This window comes from Salarias fasciatus, chromosome 12 (assembly GCF_902148845.1).
Source record: "Salarias fasciatus chromosome 12, fSalaFa1.1, whole genome shotgun sequence".
Classification (NCBI taxonomy): Eukaryota; Metazoa; Chordata; class Actinopteri; order Blenniiformes; family Blenniidae; genus Salarias; species Salarias fasciatus.
Window position 1 is genome coordinate 6,680,596 of NC_043756.1, and position 18,541 is coordinate 6,699,136.

The 18,541-nt window shown below is 40.8% G+C and overlaps 1 protein-coding gene across 2 annotated transcripts in view; it reads right to left on the reverse strand.

Annotated features, from left to right (window-relative positions):
* The window catches only part of si:dkeyp-14d3.1 (transmembrane protein 132C), a 139,430-nt gene that overhangs the window by 95,090 nt on the left and 25,799 nt on the right, over positions 1-18,541 (reverse strand). For both annotated transcript variants that reach the window (XM_030105065.1, XM_030105064.1), the window contains exon 2: positions 16,342-17,230. In XM_030105065.1, the coding sequence (XP_029960925.1) occupies positions 16,342-17,230 (889 nt within the window). The remainder of the gene's footprint in view (positions 1-16,341; positions 17,231-18,541) is intronic.

Sequence of the window (18,541 nt, forward strand, 5' to 3'; positions counted from 1 at the left end):
TGAGGGTAAATCTAATGATGATGAAGGAAAATGTGGAACAACAACACAGGTGGCATGACGCTTAAGAGAGATCTAAAGAGTTTTGAGTTTTGAATGGAAAAAAAAAAAAAGAGGAGTATTGTCTGTTCCTGAGTGCAACAACACCATATGCTATAGAAATTCTACTTTTCACTAATGTCCAATGTTCAGTTGAAAGAACAGGTCTAAGTTCAAAGATGTAGACACTTGCGGTAGGCGGACAAGTTGGTAGCTATAGAAACGTGCAAAAGTCAGTGAGCATATTGAATTTCAAGTGTTTGGGATTTCATTTTAATTCAAAAGTTTGGCACGGCAGCACGCCCAACATCCTAATTAATGTGTGGAAGTGGAAGCAGTGTACCGGAGCAGCCACACAGGGTTTTACAGTACATATATCCAGAAACTAATGGTTATTTCCATGCTGTGGGAGTACAGTATCATGGATTCACAGTCACTGCTGCTGCCTGTGCACAGCAGCTCCAGGCAGAGAGGAGAGGGGGGAATAATAGCGCTTTGCCTGGAACCATTGATCTGATGCGGATCTGTGAAGGCGGGGCTGCGCTGGGGGGCTGTGATGACAGGGGGCTGTGATCACAGGGGGCTGTATTTCTGTGGAGAAACAGAGCCGTTGCTAGGTAAACGTCGGACGCTCCCGATCCCCCAATGCAGCCAGATACACACTAATTGACACATGTGGCGGGGATGAGCTGAGCAAATCCTACATTTGAAGTGGTTTCCAACGGGGTTTTTGCACCGAGGTCATCACAATCAGCGCAGAGATTATGTGTGTAAGTGTCGGCTTGGCGGGACAACCTGTCAGCCAGAGAAATCCAACCTGAAGATCATAAAGCGAAAGGGAGGAACACGCACTCTAAATACTGCACTGCTCCTGCCAGACACAGATAAACCGGGGGAGAGTCGAGGAAACTGCACAGCACATTGTGAAGTGAGCAAAAAAAAATGTGCAGTGTGCAGGTTTCACAGCCACAAAAATGAGTAATCATCTCACTGAGGTTAAAGAGGGCAAAACAAATGTAAAGTGTCCCACTTTGCCTTTTGGCTGGACTTGCAGTGCTTTTTAGAATTTAAAATCAATAGGAAAATACAGCAGACACTGATTACATTGGTCCCAGTGGAGCTCGTGTCCTTGGGCTCCTCATGCAATACGCAGCATTATGCCTCTGAAAAAGCAGAACTGCTAAACTCAAGTTTACCCACAATAACAGGACAGACACAGCAAGTCAATTTAGAAAAATTAACTACACACATTTCAGTTCAGCTGATCATGAGGATGCAGTTTCAAATATGATCACATTGATATAGGTATATATATATTTTTTTATATGAATGTGTTTGTATTTTATGTATGTTGAAGAAAACTTGAATTAAAATTCAGTGAGTTTTTTTGTGTTGATAAAATAAACATGTTTATGATCATTTTGTGTAATTTTTGTAAAAAAATTCAGCTGAAGCATCAATACTTTAAATATAGAAAAATGCATTGCCCTGTACTCAATCAGTCTGTATTAATAAAACAATTTAAAGTGGAAACAGCCAAACTCAGTCCTGAAGCAACAAAATCCACCTAAAAATCTCACTACTTGACCACTTAGAGCTGCCGAGTTGAAAATGAATGAGTATTTTCCTCCTTTTGAGGATTCACCTGACAGTATTCAGTTGTTTGACATTATTTCCAGTGTTTTTACTTGATTCAATGAGATCATATTAACCCCTATCTTCCTATGGTGTTACTGTTGGCATGATGCGACATGCATTCTTATGAAAGCCACACTCAATTTTTGAGTATGAGATCTAAAGGACAAACTGAACACTTCATCATTATAGCCATATAATCACTGACAACATTCATAAAAAACCCATTCACGCTGAATAACAGAGATTTTGAAAAGTCATCTTGAAAAAATGTGAAGCAGTGAGCGCACTTATTCCAGTTATTATTTGACAATTCTCCCATAAAACCATCATCAATCCAGGCTGCCTGGCTGTAATTTCAGTCATAAGAGGATACAGACAGTTTTTTTTTTTTTTTTTTTTTTGAGCGGTACAGGTGTGAACGTAGCCAGAACACACTGCAGATTGATTGTGATTAAATTGCTTAAAAGGCCTCCACAGGTGGTCTGGTACACATGTGGACACTCTGGTAACTACTAGAAATGCAAATGCGGCAGCAGGATTGGACAATATTCTCCCCTAATAGAGGAGTTTCAATCTACTGCTAAAAAAGAAAGACTTTAAAATGTTCTGTGAATGTCTCCACATACTGACTACAGACAAAACAAGAGCCGGTCTCTGCATCTAAAGATAATGCATTCAGCATCACATAAGGTTAGGAAGTGTTAAGAACATAGAGGACATTAAAAAAAATAGTCTAGATTCCCTGCATGTGGCTGTTTTTGTGGTTTTATTCATGCAAAAACTGAGGAGCAAATGCCAAGAGGAACCAGATCTCAATCGGATCGTTCTCTGGACACTGGCAACACATGTTAATCAGTTTAAATTTAATCAGATTTTCTGCACGTAATCTGATTATAACATTCATGCTTCAACTCAAACTCAGACTATTTTAATAATCCCAAACAGGGTAATTAAATTCAGCTGTCTGCCAAGTTTTGCCAAAAACAAAACCAAGAAAAACATAAACAACAACATGCTCCTCTAACTTTCAGTGTGACCTCTTGCAACAACCAGAGCTGATCAGATCTATTGATCAAAATAAATGAGCCTCAGTTTGCATGCAGAATAACCCCACTGTTTCCGGCCGGGGCCTCATTTCATCTGCATGTCTGAAGAGCTGAGAAGTCACGGAGCCCTGAGAGAGTCCGTGTGTTTCTCACTGCTGACTACTTTTTATTTACATCCCATAGCATCCTGAATGCAGCTATCTGAGTTAATTAGCTACTGTCAATGAACAAGTGGCTCCGAGTGTCAGGGAAGATATAATACAAGGAGTTACAGTGGCAATTACGCAGCTTTAAGGCCACATTAAAGTCAGTGGAAATGAGTAGAGGAAACCACTCAATTTGGTCTTATTGTATTCCCTCCAGGAAACGGCGGTAAATCATATCACTGCTAATAAGCTGAGCATCCGTCATGACGTAAATGGAGAACACAATCAAACTGAGTCGAGAAAGTTGAGCTTTAGGTGTCGTCGAAGCATTCCAAAGAATGTGTTTCCATAAAATCCACAGCTTTTCCAGTCGTTATGTAACGGGTTTGACTTTGCCTTTATTAAAGGACTAAAACGGCCATTTATTTGCACATCTCTCATGATAAATGTCGACTCATTTGCTCAGTGATAATGTTGCTATATAAAACTATTATCATAAGCTGAGAGAATCCATAAAACACTGACCCTAAATTAAACATGAAGTCACGCACGAGCGGGGTCTCGTTTCGAGACTGTAATTAATTATGAGAAAAACGCTTTGATCATGTTTATGCTTAAGAGGGAATAAAAGTGTGTGGGGGGAAAAAGAAAGTGTAAGTAAAAGACTTGAGATTGAATAAACTGACCCACTAATTAGCAGCGAATAACAGATAGGAGTTATTGTAATTTAATTTAGTCATTCTACAAAGAAATAATTAGCGCTACATGTATAATGTGGCGAACAGCGAACGTATTGTGATCTGGGAAGCTCTGTTCTTGTCAGTGTATTCATCAGAGGTGGGAGCTTGGCCTCTATTAGCCTCCCAGCGCCATGTGTTATTGTGCGGCTCAGTGTATTTAATATTCATCAACATTCAATTAGCATGTTAATCTTATCAGCGGCAGTAAAGCAGAGGAGAAACACATGTTATCAGCGGATCAAACAGAAAGATGCATAATCTTTTTAAGAAAACTCCGGATGAGCGGCAGAGAAAGAGAAACTTCTGCAGAAATAAATAATTCGCTGGTGCTTCCATGTTTTCTCCAGCCACATCACACACGTTTGCATGCTTTGTTTATTCAGCTGTTTGCTTCGATTAAGGAGAAACTGTCCACTCAACTTAAAACAACAGGTTGAATCAACTTTGGATCAATGGAGAACAAAGAAACTGTTTTTTCTTTTTTTTCCCCTGTGTGTTCGTGTATGTTTGATTTTTATTCGCAGCGGTGGCGTGAACATCTTACGGTTTGCCATTAAATTCAAATCCATTCATGTTTGCTTAAGATCTCCCATGCCCAGTGGTCTGACATCTTAAAGCCGATTACATGCTCCTGGCATGGGCTCCCAACACCCACGGGCTCCTGCGGCCCCTCCAATTATGCAATCTGGGAGCTGTGTGTCCAGCTGAACATGACGGATGCTCTCTGAATGGCAAGTGGCTCGTTCCACTGCCGATGCAATCACTTCCACCTTGTTAGCAATTATCCAGCCTTTGTTTTTTTTTTGTTTTTTTTTTTAAAGATATTTCTGTCCTATGACTGCACCACTGCGAGGAGCAGATTCTCCTGCGGGGGGCGCTGTAGTGGTCGAGGGCAACAGCAGCAATGTAGCACAAACTGGATGCTATGTGCTTCTGTACTCAGCTCAAGTTTAAATATACAGAGGATAAAACTTAATTGTTTGAATGATAATGGTAATGGTAAGAGATCGATCACGACTATAGAATAAGCTACATATACTGTGTATAAGCTACAACATATTTTTTGCGCCACCAATGAAAATACTTGGCAAAAACTAAACCATAAGAAAGCAGCTCATATTAAACTGTTCCGACAGGCTTTGGTTGAATAGCGACACTTTTCAATGATCCTCAAGCAGAATACAGAAAATATCCAAGAAATAATACGATAACCTTAATTCAGCCTGTTGGAGATAATGCGGTGAAATGAAGGTAAATCATTTATAAATATACTCTGGGGATGCCCTACAGTGAACCAATACTGAAATAACATCCACAGAAAAAGAAAAAAAAAACCACAGGCTGGTTAAATTAGACTTCACATAAGGTAAAAGACTGGTTGGACATTATTTTAAAATTTCTTTTAAGAAAGAAAACATTAACTTTCTCTTTAACAATTCAAATATTTTGAATTTATTTGGAAAAAGTTATACAATTATTTCCCCATACATAACAGACTTTGCGTAATCCCTTCTCAGCTTGTTATTTCAGCTTTGTATGTTTTTGTATTTTTCTTTTCTTTTACTTTATTCTCTCCTTCCTCTAAAACGTAAATATAAATCTAATTATTAAAAAATTAAAAAAATCACATTAAGACATAATTTGCAGAGCTAACTTTGTTGTAAGTGACTAATTAAAACTGGAGAATAAGTTTCAGTGGAAAACCAGTGGAAAAGTTACTTATAATAAATGATTCATACATTTCATTTGAGGGTCCAAATTTAGCTAGTTGTCATCTTAAGAGGGCTAGACCGTAAAATATTGCCGTTATAACCTTCACTTTTTTTTCCCCAAGTTTCTCTTTGTTGTGTTGCAAAACATGTACGACTGAAATGACGATAATCTCAACATAAAGTCAACAAGGCAGCCGTCGTTCAGCAGCACTGGTACTTCAGCTCTGGTCTCAGTGTTGCGTTGCGTCACATAATATATTTTATATGAAAAGCACACAAAAGTCCAATGTCCAACCAGACCCTCTTTGTGAAACATACAGTGGAAATGCAGTGTGCTTCAGGCGCTGTATACACACACTGTACTGTTTGCAGCATGCGTGTAAATATATACGAATACTTCTTCCAGGATGTGTAATATTGAATTTTCCTCAGAGACAGCAAGCAGGAGGAACCTTACCGGATGATAGGACCCCCCACAGAGTTATGTGTGAACAATGGGTGTGTGTACAGGAGTGAAGCACCACTCCGCTCGGCTCCATTACGGCGGCGGCACCGCCGCCGCCTCCCGGTATCTCCTCTCTCTCTGACAGCTGTGTTTGTTAACAGGACTTCTCTCCGCTGCTGGCAAGGCCGCGCTCCATACAAGCTAATAAAGATGTAGCAAACATAATGGGACAACTTTAAATTGGAAAGCTCAGCATATGACACAATGAGGCTTTAAAGCATGAGGACACTCCTCACTGTGCAAAGCCAAAAAAAGCTTTTCCCACTTTCGAAAATGTATGTTGGGGTTATTTGGATCTCAATTTATCTTTCTATTTTTATTAAAGTGTGCTTCATCGAGTCCAAGACGGCTCAGCAAACACTCTGCTGTTGACACAGCTAGCCACTTTAGCGGGATAGCAGACAGTTTGTTTTGGAAATGCTCAAGTAATCTGCGGCGGGTTGCCAAATCACACTGAAACCCCGCACAGCCCCGACGTAAACAAGCTACAAAGCAATTATTCACAACGCCAGGAAGACATCTGACACGATTTATCTGAAGCGCGTTTGTAGCCGCTCTTTCAGATGCGTTTAGTCTTAATCATCTGTATCTGGTCTCCGGAGCGCTCCTTTCTCCCACTTTTAAATGGAAAAGCTGTTTGAAAACGGAGCTTCAATGAGAGCCAATAAATGACAAGGCGTTTTCGTATTCTTTCATCGCATGCTCTGCCTCGCAGAGGCGTCCCGGCGGCGGCGGAATCAGTGCCTGCTTACCGCCTGTGATGATGAGCTTTCAAATGGGACGGGAGCCACAATCAATGGGACACGAGTGTGTGACCACTGACTGTATCTGTGTGAGAGAGAAGGAGCTCCCTCGTGGTTTTTGGTTTTGACGGGGTTTTGTGTCCTTGACTATTTTTCAACCTGAGCAGTTGTTCCTCTTGTGAAGAAGTGTTTTGCTGGAATTTGTAGCTAATAAAGGTCTGCGGTCAGAAGACCTTTCACAAGCTGAACAATTTGGAGAATAAGCAACACAGTATCAGCTGCGGACTGATGTTGATTGTAGCTTGTCAAGAAAAACTGAACACTTTGGTTACATCTGTTCATCCTTCTCCATCATAACAAGCCAACACATAAAATCAGATCAATCAGAATGTTTTCATGGCTTTGATAACAGAGTAAAGGTCTTGAGTGTTTTGTATTTCTTTTGTGAATTCGGTGAAGAAGGCTGTCATTTACTGCTTACAAGGACGACTGTACATAATACTGTATTTTCTATCTTTTCAATTATATATTCATCATCGCACAAAAGAAGGAAAATGTGGCTTCACGCCACCTCACTTTGTGATTATTCTCAGGAAGACGACTGTCTAGAAGAGGTGGCGACAGAACATGAAGACTCCTTTTCACAAAGCAAACACAGACACTTAACTTCAAATCTGTGTTTTCGTGAAAGAAACTGGAGTTAAGGAAACCCAATGCAAACTGCACACAGAAAGGCTTTACCTGGACTCAAACCAGAAAAAAATTCATTATTTTGCAAGATTGCAAACCACCAGGCAACTGAGTAATAATTGGTTAAATATGTTAAGAAACTAGACCACTTTTAAGAGTAAGGCTGAGGCTTTTTATATCTTTCACAATGGCGACCTTCAGTCTTTCTACACTATGTAACACTGTAAGTGCAGGCATTCTTGGTCTGTAGTAAGCTGCTGCTTTGTGAAAGTTGAATTCTTACGAATAAAGATTAATCCATAATTTCTTTGCATTTGCACTCTGTTATTTCCAGGCGATGGCTGAATCATGCCTGGAGACTATTATCTGTTAAACTCAACACGCTTTACTTCATGGTGGCAGAGTTCCATAGCTCCTATTAAAGCTAATATTTAAACAACTCAACGAGTTACCTATCTATCAATCAGCCAGTATCTTTTAAATATAATGCACAGCTTTCATAGTTGGCTTCCTGAAAATTGCTTTCAAGACTTTTCTTCATTATTGTACCTACCAAAACTTTAATTATATTTCTGCCCTTGGCCATTCAGATTCACCCTTTTATGATTTGGCTCTGTGTCTACCTGCACGGTGGCTTATTGGCATCACATCTTTGCCAACCCATTCTGCCTCCGCGCCTTTTATCCACAATAATGAGGCGGAATAACGACGCTGAGCAGAAGGACATTCAGAGTGAGACTGGCTGTGTTCAAGGCGCCGTGAGACCTACCTGTCTTAGAAGTTTTTAACCCTTTTTTTTTAATGAGGATTAGCCTAGAACTTCCCTGCTCATCTTCCAGCCCGTTCTTTTTTTGCACCAACACGGCCACCGATGTGCATCTGAACACATCACCGAACATAATCGTGGACGATTTGTTCACTGGTGCGTTTCCTTTTAAAGACGGGGAAATCGATTCCATCACAGTCGCTCACACAATACCGTCGCTCCTGACTGAGCGCCGCACCAACACATGTCAGCATGCATGTGCAAACACCGCTGCACAGGCACGAAGCCGTTCACAAACACTCCGCGGCTCGCACACACAACGCCTTCACAAGCGCTCCACGCTCACCAAGGCACCCGTGTATAGATACAGTTATTGAAAAAGAAAACAAAACATTTTATTAAAATCTGTTTGCAAACAAATGTTTGGGAGCACGTGCTCCACGGGAGGCACACTATTAAAACAAGCTGCGCTCAAAAGATCAGCGGTGTTTATCTGGCTGGCACACACACACACACACACACACACACACACGTCAGTAGAGACATATGTACTCAGTCAAGTGTACACACCTGCATCTGCCACACATCTGGATGACACACACAGATGCACAGACGCACAGAAGAGCCTAGCAGCTCAGCCGCCACGTTATTTCACCCTGAAAACACACACAACACACACACGAAACGCAGACATGAAAGCACAAACTGTTACAACATTTAGTCTCTTCAAGCAGATGAGAAGAAGAATTTTATGTCTTTTCATATCAAAGCGTTTTTGTTTTAACGCGGCATATTTCAGGATCAGGCAGTCCTGAACCTGGAGGGTCACAAAGGAATGATTAGCCCATTATCAGGCTTTATGCAGATTTCTCCTGATCCCTTCATTAAATCAGGTGTGTTGGAGCAGAGGACCAGTGAAAACATGAAGGACTGTGGTCCTCCAGAACCAGGGCTGTCTAACCCTGTACAGGCGCAACGTTTAGGCCTGAAAGAGAAACCAATGACAGAAATGTATGAAATGAGATGAGATGTAGAAACTGACATTTTAGTCTCTGTTTCTCTGAACACCTGCTTTCATCACACCAAAGAAACTACAACTAATCTGCACAAAATGTATATTTTAAATGGATGGCTTATAAATATAACAGTTATAAACTGACTTATAACCAAAACAGTCACAAGCAGCAGAGAATCATTGACGTGACTCCTGCTAAAACAAGCTTAATGTCCACTCCCATGGACACAGTGTTCACAGAAAATGTATTCACATTGGAAATAAAACCTTTATATTCTCACATACACACATACACACCACATACAAATCACAAAAAGACTGAATGAACTTTGTTAAAGTATGGATTCATGCTCTGCATGGAAGCATTTTGAGTCCAGCGCATGAAGCCCTAAATCCCTAGATAGTCGCCGAGCCCAAAAATCGAGGAAAAATGACCAAAAACCAGATTTTGAACAACCGCTCTGCTTCAGAAACACGACTGGTGGGAACTGTTAGGGAAGAAACATGAAGTGCAAACAAAAAACAAACAGGGTCCAGTCACAGGTGGGGTAGGTGCATGAGAAACAAAACTCAAAGCACAGAGATTCTAACACCGTCTACTTGTGTTTGTATTCATCACAAGTCGTGCTGTTATCACAATATCAACAATGATATCAAGCAGTCCTGCATCTTTTAACTGCTGGAGACTGTTGAACTCAAATATTTCAAGGTTTGCTTTATTACTTTAAACCAAATCACAAGAAAAAGATCTGTTTCTTGACATTCATGTGTCAGAGAGTTTGTGAAAAGCAAATAAAAACATTTTATTTATGAGCTTTTCAGGGAAACAAAAAGTCTTGGTTTTAACTTTGGAAAGCACCTTGTAAAGTCTTCATGGTGAAACATGCAAACCAGAGCTGCTTTAGTTTGAGATATTCATGGAAAATGTGTTTTGTGTCGTTTTCTCTTTGTATGAACGCGGAAGTCCTCTGATTTTTCATTTCAAAGTCTTCCAGGTATTGGGGAATACTACAACATATGTTTGAAGGGGAAAAAAAAAGTGTGGTACAGCCTTGAGGGAGCTGTGCTAAAAATCTGATAAATTGCCTCCAGTGAGAGCCTGGAGTCAGTCGAGTCAATGTTAGCTGAGTCTGAGGACGACAAGCTGGAAAATAAAAAAAATAGGCCGGGGTTCTAGTGTTATACAGAAATATAAAGGGTTACAATTAACTGTTAGTGGTCATGCTGCAATCATACAGCGTCCAATTATTCTGCAATGAAGATTGCAGGGTATGAAAAGACAAGCCCCACTCTCCAGCCGAGTAATTCATCCACTCCCTAAGAGGCATAAAACCAATCAACAGTGGTGTGTCTGTGTGTGTGTGCGCGTAGGCGTGCACGTGGGCATGCATGTGGGCACACATGTGTTTGCTTCATTCATTCCAGTAGAATGAAGAGAAGTTTTACTTTTTATCTAATAAGAAACTTAAGAAATAAGAGATAGTGTGTGTGAGTGTGTATGTGTGTGTGTGTGCGTGTGAGAGAGTTCATCTCATGCAACGTGTTACTTAAATCGACTAATTTCTGGTTAAACTGATGGCAGAGTGGAGCTGGGGTGGACAGTGCACGTGTAATGGCCCTCGCCACACAGCGACTCAAGCTGTATGGGAGCAGAGCAGCAAGACGGAAAATAGAGCCATTTCCTTTTTTCGCTTTTTTATTCTTCATCCCCCTGGAGACCGCGGGAGGAAAATATCCCTAAAAATCATTTCCTCCATTGCATTTGATTTGCATATGAGCCCTATAATACAGAAGGATGGTAATGAATTATCAATGACACATAACAATCCAAAGTGCTGGCACAGTGATAACAGAAAACATATTATGATAATGACTTCAGCTTATACATTACTTGAATGTTAAATTTAAAGACCTTAAAGTCTTAAGCGCCTCTTTCAGTGTCTTTTTCCATTCATTTGAATCCAACTCTGCCAATGTAAAGAAATGTTTTTGAAACATTAAAAAGAATAAATAACATTTTCCTCACAGTGGTACAATAAACTGATCATGTCCATCACACAACAAAGCAGAGGAAAATTAAGGTGGAAACACACACACACACACACACACACACACACACACACACACACACACACACACACACACACACACACACACACACACAGAGCAATCAAAGAGTTCATCTCCTGAACCTCACCATGTTTGCTGTAATTTATTCTTTGATGATACACTTTGACATCCACAAGACAGTAAACCCAATTAAGGTGTTGCTCTATAAGATGTAATTTCAATCGCGTTTAATAAATCTCCACCAGATTATCTTCTGAAACGACTGCACGGAAGACTGTGTACTCACAATAACTGATTTATTGTGTAAACTGACTGTGATATTATTTAGCTCTGTTTTTTTTCTGCTTTGATTTAAATTTACAGGCTTCAGGTTCCACCTGGGAAAATATTCAGGTGAATCTTAGCAATTATATTTCTGGAAGTACGAGTTTAAAGAAGGGAATAGCATTTAGATATCTATTATTATAGTAGCTTTGAATGTTTTTCCAATTAAAAAAGCTTTAGCCACATAACAGATGTTTTTTTTTTCCATAGAGAATTGAAGAAAGGTGTATTTTGTGTTTGTGTGTCCTAGCTTTAGTTATCACCCAATGATTATCTATTGATAATTTAATAGTTAACACTCTTGCCTAACAGATTACCAGTAAGGTTCAACCCAGCAGAGCAGGAAAGCCACACACAAGTTTTGACGCTACACAATGCGGGTTCATGCTGAAGGATTCTGACAGTTAATACTAAACTGCGACCGGGTAAACATTCGCACTCTGACAAATTTGCAAATTATCCCTCGCTGAACCTTTTTAAAAAAGCTGGCATATACATCCGTGCTCTGGCTGACAACGAAGTAAGTCACACCCAACACAAATGAAAAAATAAATATAATAAAATCGGGACAAAATGATAGAGTAACAAAAGAAAAGGCAGGATATTTCATTGTTATCAAGTACATTGATTCAGAAACTCTGAATGGATTTTCAGAAAAAGTTTGTTTTGACTTTGTTGGAAAGAAAATGACCACAAACAGCTCAGGAGGCAGTTTGCACTGATCACAGACGACAAAAAAAATTCAGAAATTGAGCAATCAGAGTGAAACAGAAGTCTTTGTCATCAAACTCATCAAAATCTGTGAGGAGTGTTTTTTTTTTTTTTTTTGGTCAAAGTAAACGGTAAAATCAAGGACAGATGACGTTACTCTCCACTTTGCTCTTGAAGCAGCTGGAGACGATGCACTGTGGTGTTTTTTTAATCTCATAATCTGGTTTTTGCATCACATTTAAACCTTGTCGCTTCTGCTGGACACTTATCAAAGCGAGAGAAGACAGGTAATACAACGATAGAGGCTGAACGTGGCGAATCTCTCCTGGACGACGAGGTGAGCCTGCTATGAAATAAATAAATAAATAAATAAATAAATAAGCTGCAAAACTTTTCAGCTCCTGAGTGACAGAGCCCATTAACGCAGAGGAGGTCAAATCAAATCAGAGTCCTTGGAAATCAGAAGTAGCACGTCAACAGAGGCACGCCATAACCTGCTGGGCACCAACAATGCAATAAATTGGCCAGACGATTGGCTATTAAAAATATGTGAAATTAGCTTTCATTGCATAACATCTATCACAGCACGAGTCCCTCAGCTTAATGATTCAGACGAAGGTGAAAACCGAACCGGAGAGGAGGGAATAATGGCCCAAGGGCTCGATGGCCATTTTAACCATCTTTCAAATTTACCGTTTTTTTATCCGAGTGCATAAAGAAAGCGCTGATTTCAATACATATGGGTTTTTTACTCACCCTGAACCTGCTTAAAACTAAGAAACTGAATACGAAAGAGCAGCCTTTTGGATTTTGTTATTAGAAAACCGGGGATGCAATAAACATTTGGAAAACGAAGTGGCGCGAGGTCTGTTTGACAGATTTCGCCGGATCATAAGCTCATCCTGCATTCACCGATACGGCCAACAATGGCCGACGCAGGAGTGTGTCGCACACAGATGATAATGATGTTGTGAATATAGAGATCAAAGTCTTCCCGCGCCGGTGATTAAGCGTCCTAACAAATTCATGTATGAGGACAGCCTTATCACCTAGGACCACACAGAGGCCTTTCCATATCTGTCGCTCTCAGATGGCCAACCTGCGCCCGCCACGCGCCGCGCTGCCAAATAAAAACACCACAGGCGTCGCCTCTGTGGCCGGCCTGCTCTGCTCATTTGACTGATGAAAGAAATCATTCAGAGTTTCTCAGTTTGAAAATAGGAAAAAAAAAAAAGTTTGCAGAGCCTTATCACTTCAGGACAACTAGTCGGTAATTAAATGATCTACAGAGAGGACAATTCTGGAGAATATGTGGAACTTGTTAAAACTTCACAGCTATTGTTGACTTGTTTACCTTTGGCTGCAGTTTCCAGCCAAAAGCTCCTTCTGTGCATCTCGTCGGTGAGCTGGGAAAACAGTAAATCTCTTTAAAAAATAAAAAATAAAAAAAAAATCCCGGTGCAGCCTCACGCAAAGATTAAAATGTTTGATTCCCAAATTACTTCCGTGCTTTTCAACTTACTTAAGCAGAGAGAAAAAAAACCCAGCCTTGTATTCAGCATCCAGCTTGTTTTGCTTTGTACAGCAGCTGATGAATTAGCTTGACCTCTCGTTTGAACAACCCCGAAGGTTTACAAATGTTCCAAAGGAGTGTGATTAAGATCGGCTTCAGTCATTACACTAATGGACATGCATTTTAATTAATGACGTCCTCATTTGCATTGCATGTTAATTATCTAAATCATTTCGTCTCGTCTGTTCACTGTAATTAGTGCCCATCAGCGGCTTCAGCGAATCGAGCTGCTGCCGGGAGACGGGCCCGCTCCTCCTGTAGGTTTACTACGCTCGCTCACCTGACTGGATTTATGATGTGTGTAGGAGCCAGACAAAAGTCATAAAACAGCTTTATCATCTATTTACTGCAAGTCTAAACTTTATAACGACAAGCGGAAAATCAAAACTTGTGATGTGTACAGTGCCCTCTAAAATCCAACAACAGAGAGAAACTTCTTTTGTATTAGATTAATTAAGATTTGCATATTAATAGCTTTTATTAGTTTTTTTTTTAAAGCTTAAATTACTCATTAAATTTTCCAGATCATGTTGTTTGATCTCAAAGTTGAATTCTTTGAAGTTGCCAAAAATACAAACTATAATCCACGAACAACAGAAAGCAACACTTGGCTGTACGTACAAAGCATGATTACTGTAATCTGAGTATTCCAGATGGGAAAGCAGAGTCCTGGCGTGTGTTAAAGGATAATCACGCATAAGACAAATATAGTTATTCTTTTGAAAACTTGTTTCAGATGGAGCTGCGGCTATAATAAATGTCACATTCAGTCTGATTTTTGATCTGGTTTTCTGTCTTCATCCTTGATAATTTCTTACCTCGTTGTTTTTTTGTCTTCTGTCTTTTGTCTTGGTTTGTCCAACCCTTTTGTCTCAATAAACACCTGGAGTCACTTTCGAGTCTCGACTCCCGCCTTGGTTGCCGAACTGTTTGTCAACATTACTGCAATACTATACAGAGCAACTAGTCTGTGCTCTGTATGTGTCTGAATTTCATTAACAAAACGCAGAGTATCGCAAAACACTTTTCTCAACACTTGGGGCCTGATTTACTGAGATCGTACATAAAGAAAGCTGAATTACACATTCCCAAAATAGATTGCGCTTTCAGTTTGAATGTGTTTCAGGAGTGAGTTATTAAGAGAAACACCATGAGTGGCAGCACGTTTACGAAGGAGCTTTCAAACGAAGGTTTTGCATGCATTAAGCATGTTCACATTAAAAAAACCCGCTCGAAACTGTATCATTTTCATTTGCTTGTGTGCACCGTGGAGTGATTGAATGGAGCCACTCGCACTAAAGTGTGGGTTTGAATGTGTTTGTGGAGGAAACTGAAGCAATGCAGCAAATAAATGGGATGAAAGGAATGCAAACCTCGACATGAACTGTCACAAAGTCGACATTTCTTATGATAAAGTCTGTAAACAAAAGCCGTGATGAGCCAGCTGAGGAAACGCTTTTCCAAACAGCTGCAGCTTTTCAAAAGTTGTGACAACACTCGTGCCTGACACTCAATATTCTGACAAAGTGTGTATGCACACACACACGTATGAGTGTATGAAAAAATGTGACAAACAACATATAGCACTTTGAGACTATTCAAAGGGTGAAAAATCCTTCTATAAGTCCACCTTATTCACCATATAGGTGTGTGTTCTACCTCCAACTTCTGGTTTTCTGTCGTTTGTTCTCAGAGCTTGTTTTGCTTATCTTCATTCTGTTTCCTCAGCTTTGTAAAGCCAGCCTTGTTAAAGTTTGTTTGTCTGGCTTGAATGCCAGCCACGTCTGTTTGACCTGCTTCCTGTTTTGTTTGTATTTTGTTCCTATTCCATTTGCATTTTGTTAGTGCTTTTTTTTTTTTTTTGGACTTGTTTTTGTGTTCGTCTGTATTTGGTGATGGGAGATTGTTTGATTCAACTTCAGAAACCAACCCAGGCTTTGCCCAACGAAACAAAATCCATCTAGTCTCAGTAATATGCACGTTTCATCTCCATTGTATAAGTCTCTTTTGGTTTCTTGGTAATTGGTTCTATCTAAAATTAGAAGTTCAGCACATAATCCTACATAAAATGTCAAGTCCCTTCGAATCACATTTTAGATAAGGTCAAATGACACGAAAATAATGTATTCACTGTGTCAACTGTGTGATTTGTGTTACTTTCCTTCTTTTCTTGCAGACAGTGTCCTCACAGAGGCTATAAAGTTAACAAACCAATACTCGTTTTACTCTTTTGTTGTTGTCATTAGCCTGCATTTTACAATTATGTTGTCAAACAACTTCACAACAGATAGTGATTTGATCAATCCTGTGCAGCGGCAGCAGCAGAGCGATTACTGCTCACCTTCGTTAACAGGTGGTGTTTATGAGGAGCAAAAAAGTCATTAATGCAACGCCATGTAATTGTCTGACTTTGGAAAATTAAAATATGTTAATGAGCCCAACTAGTCTGCAATAAAATATGGGGGGAAAAACACTTAAAGCAAGGAAGGGAGAGAGAAAAGATAGCTTTTAAATCCTTTGTGTCTAAACCTTAATGAAAATTCAGAATCACAAGAATATGCTGGAATCGGGGGGTTCTGGTCGCAGAACTCCCCAAGTCTGCAGTCAGACTGAAAAGTATTCTTACCTCAGAGTGAACATCTCCACGGGGGAGTAGGCCGACACAGAGATGTACGCGGAGATGGTTTCCCTCTGTCTCACGGGTGTGGCCGGCACCATGACCAAGAAGTTATTATCCAGCCTGTGTTCGGCGAGCGGCGGCTCGGTGGGGTTCTGGTACAGCCTCACCCCCCCGATCCTCCTCAGCGGCGTGGACGTGTACGAGCCGAACAGCCCCTCCTGGCTGGAGCGGATGAAGTTGTCCTTCCTGGAGTCCTCCGAGTGGCACTCCCCGGCGTCCGCCGACTGCAGCATGTAGTAGAGCTCTACCGGCGTGCCCTCGGCCACGTCCAGGTTCCTCTGCCGGCCCGGCACCACGCTGGGCGGGCTGAACCAGCCGGCCAGCGGGTCCAGCTCGGCCACGCACAGACCCAGCTCCCCCCGCAGCTGGCAGGCCCCACGCACCTCCTGGGTCTCGTGGAAGGCGAACATGTGCACGCAGGGCAGCTTGTCGATGGCGCTGTAGTCGTCCCAGTCTCTGCCCGCCACGTAAAACAGGACCTGGACTTTGGGCTTGGCCAGGTGGATGCGGGTGTTCATGATAAACGTCTGCACCTTCCAGTTGAAGGTGAAAACAGAGGAGGAGGGGAAGGTGCCCGGGCTCTGCAGGAGCTCCAGAGGGACGGGCTGCTCCACGGAGAGCGGCCCGTAGCTGGCGTTCACCGAGGGCAGACTCCTCGCCTGGTATATGAAGAAGGCCTCGGTCCGGGACATGAGGCTGGAGTTCCTCATGAAGTCCTGGTTGGCCTCCTTCAGGAAAAACGCCAAGTCAGCGTTGAGGAGATGATAGTTGACGGGCAGGTAGGTAGGGATGGAGGAATATCTCTGCAGTCCCTCGAGCACTCGACAGTCGGCCACTGAAAGGCAGATCAGAAAAGCTGAGTCAGAATCGTTTTTATTACAGACTCTGCCAGAAAAGCACTCGGCTGTATAAAGATAGTCTTTAAGCAGAAGTGGACGCTTGTGACAAGTGACAGCAATTTGAAGCAGCAATAAAAGACGAGATATGCATTCTGTTTTAAACTCAAGCAGGCTAACCAGCTCTCGCACAAATCATTGCATGTGCTGTTAAATAGACTGAACATTTATTCGCTTATTATTCTGGTGTTGTTTGCTATATTTTGGAAATGTGAAGCCAGCTAAGTGAGGGTGACTGAACTGGATAAAGACATGAAACGGAGTCAACGGCAGATCAGTCACACTGGCGGATGTTTCAGACAGTTTTGATTCAATTTGAGGAGCTGAATCTAAATTTGACTCCCAGATCTTACAGACCGGGATTACTCTCGTCTGAGGCACTTTACACCCGAGTCAGTCCAGAATATAAATTCAGTTACCTCCCCAACAACATCAAAATATCAATTTGGCATTTTCCTTCTGTTTTTTTTTTTTCTTTTAAGAAGACAACATCACTGACATAATGTGATATTTATTAAAACATACAGCAAGTCAGCATCATTAATATTGTCTTCATAAAACAAAACAAAACTGAGGAGTCTCTGGAGAGTTTCCACCCTTAAAATAAATGCATGCTGGGACATCTGCTCATCTGGTGACATGAAAGAGCTCTCAGCAGTATATTCTTGTAAGTCATTATTTTTGAGTTGTTAAGTTTGAAGAATTCATATTTATGAGGTGGTGTAGAGAGAATATGGCCAAGTTTTTTTTTTTTTTTTTTTTTTTTTGGGGGGGGGGGGGCATCAAAACCTACATATAATAGAAAATCGGCTAAAAATTACAGATTTTAAAATGGATTGATATGAAGAAAATGTTGATCATGTTGAAATCCTGCACATGGAGAGGGATACGCTTTTACAATTATACATTACATTGGACTTCCTGCTATTTTTAATCTATTGTTTGCATTGTTGAGGAGTGACAATGGAAAAACAGGGTTATGCAGGGTTGCATGAGCAGAATTGTGGTATAACTTTTAAGACAAATACAAAAAATGAGATCCGAACATCTGGAAAAGATTCATTAAGACTGCAAATTGCCATTGTTCAGCTCTGGAAGTTGTTAGAACTAGTGCTGGAACAATGAAGCAATTAAAAAAGTCAGAAAAACTAATCTGTAGCAGATATAACAATGAGTTAATTAGCTGTACCTACATTTTTAATTGGTGTATATTCATATATTTACAGTCGTTTTCAGTGATACTTAATGCA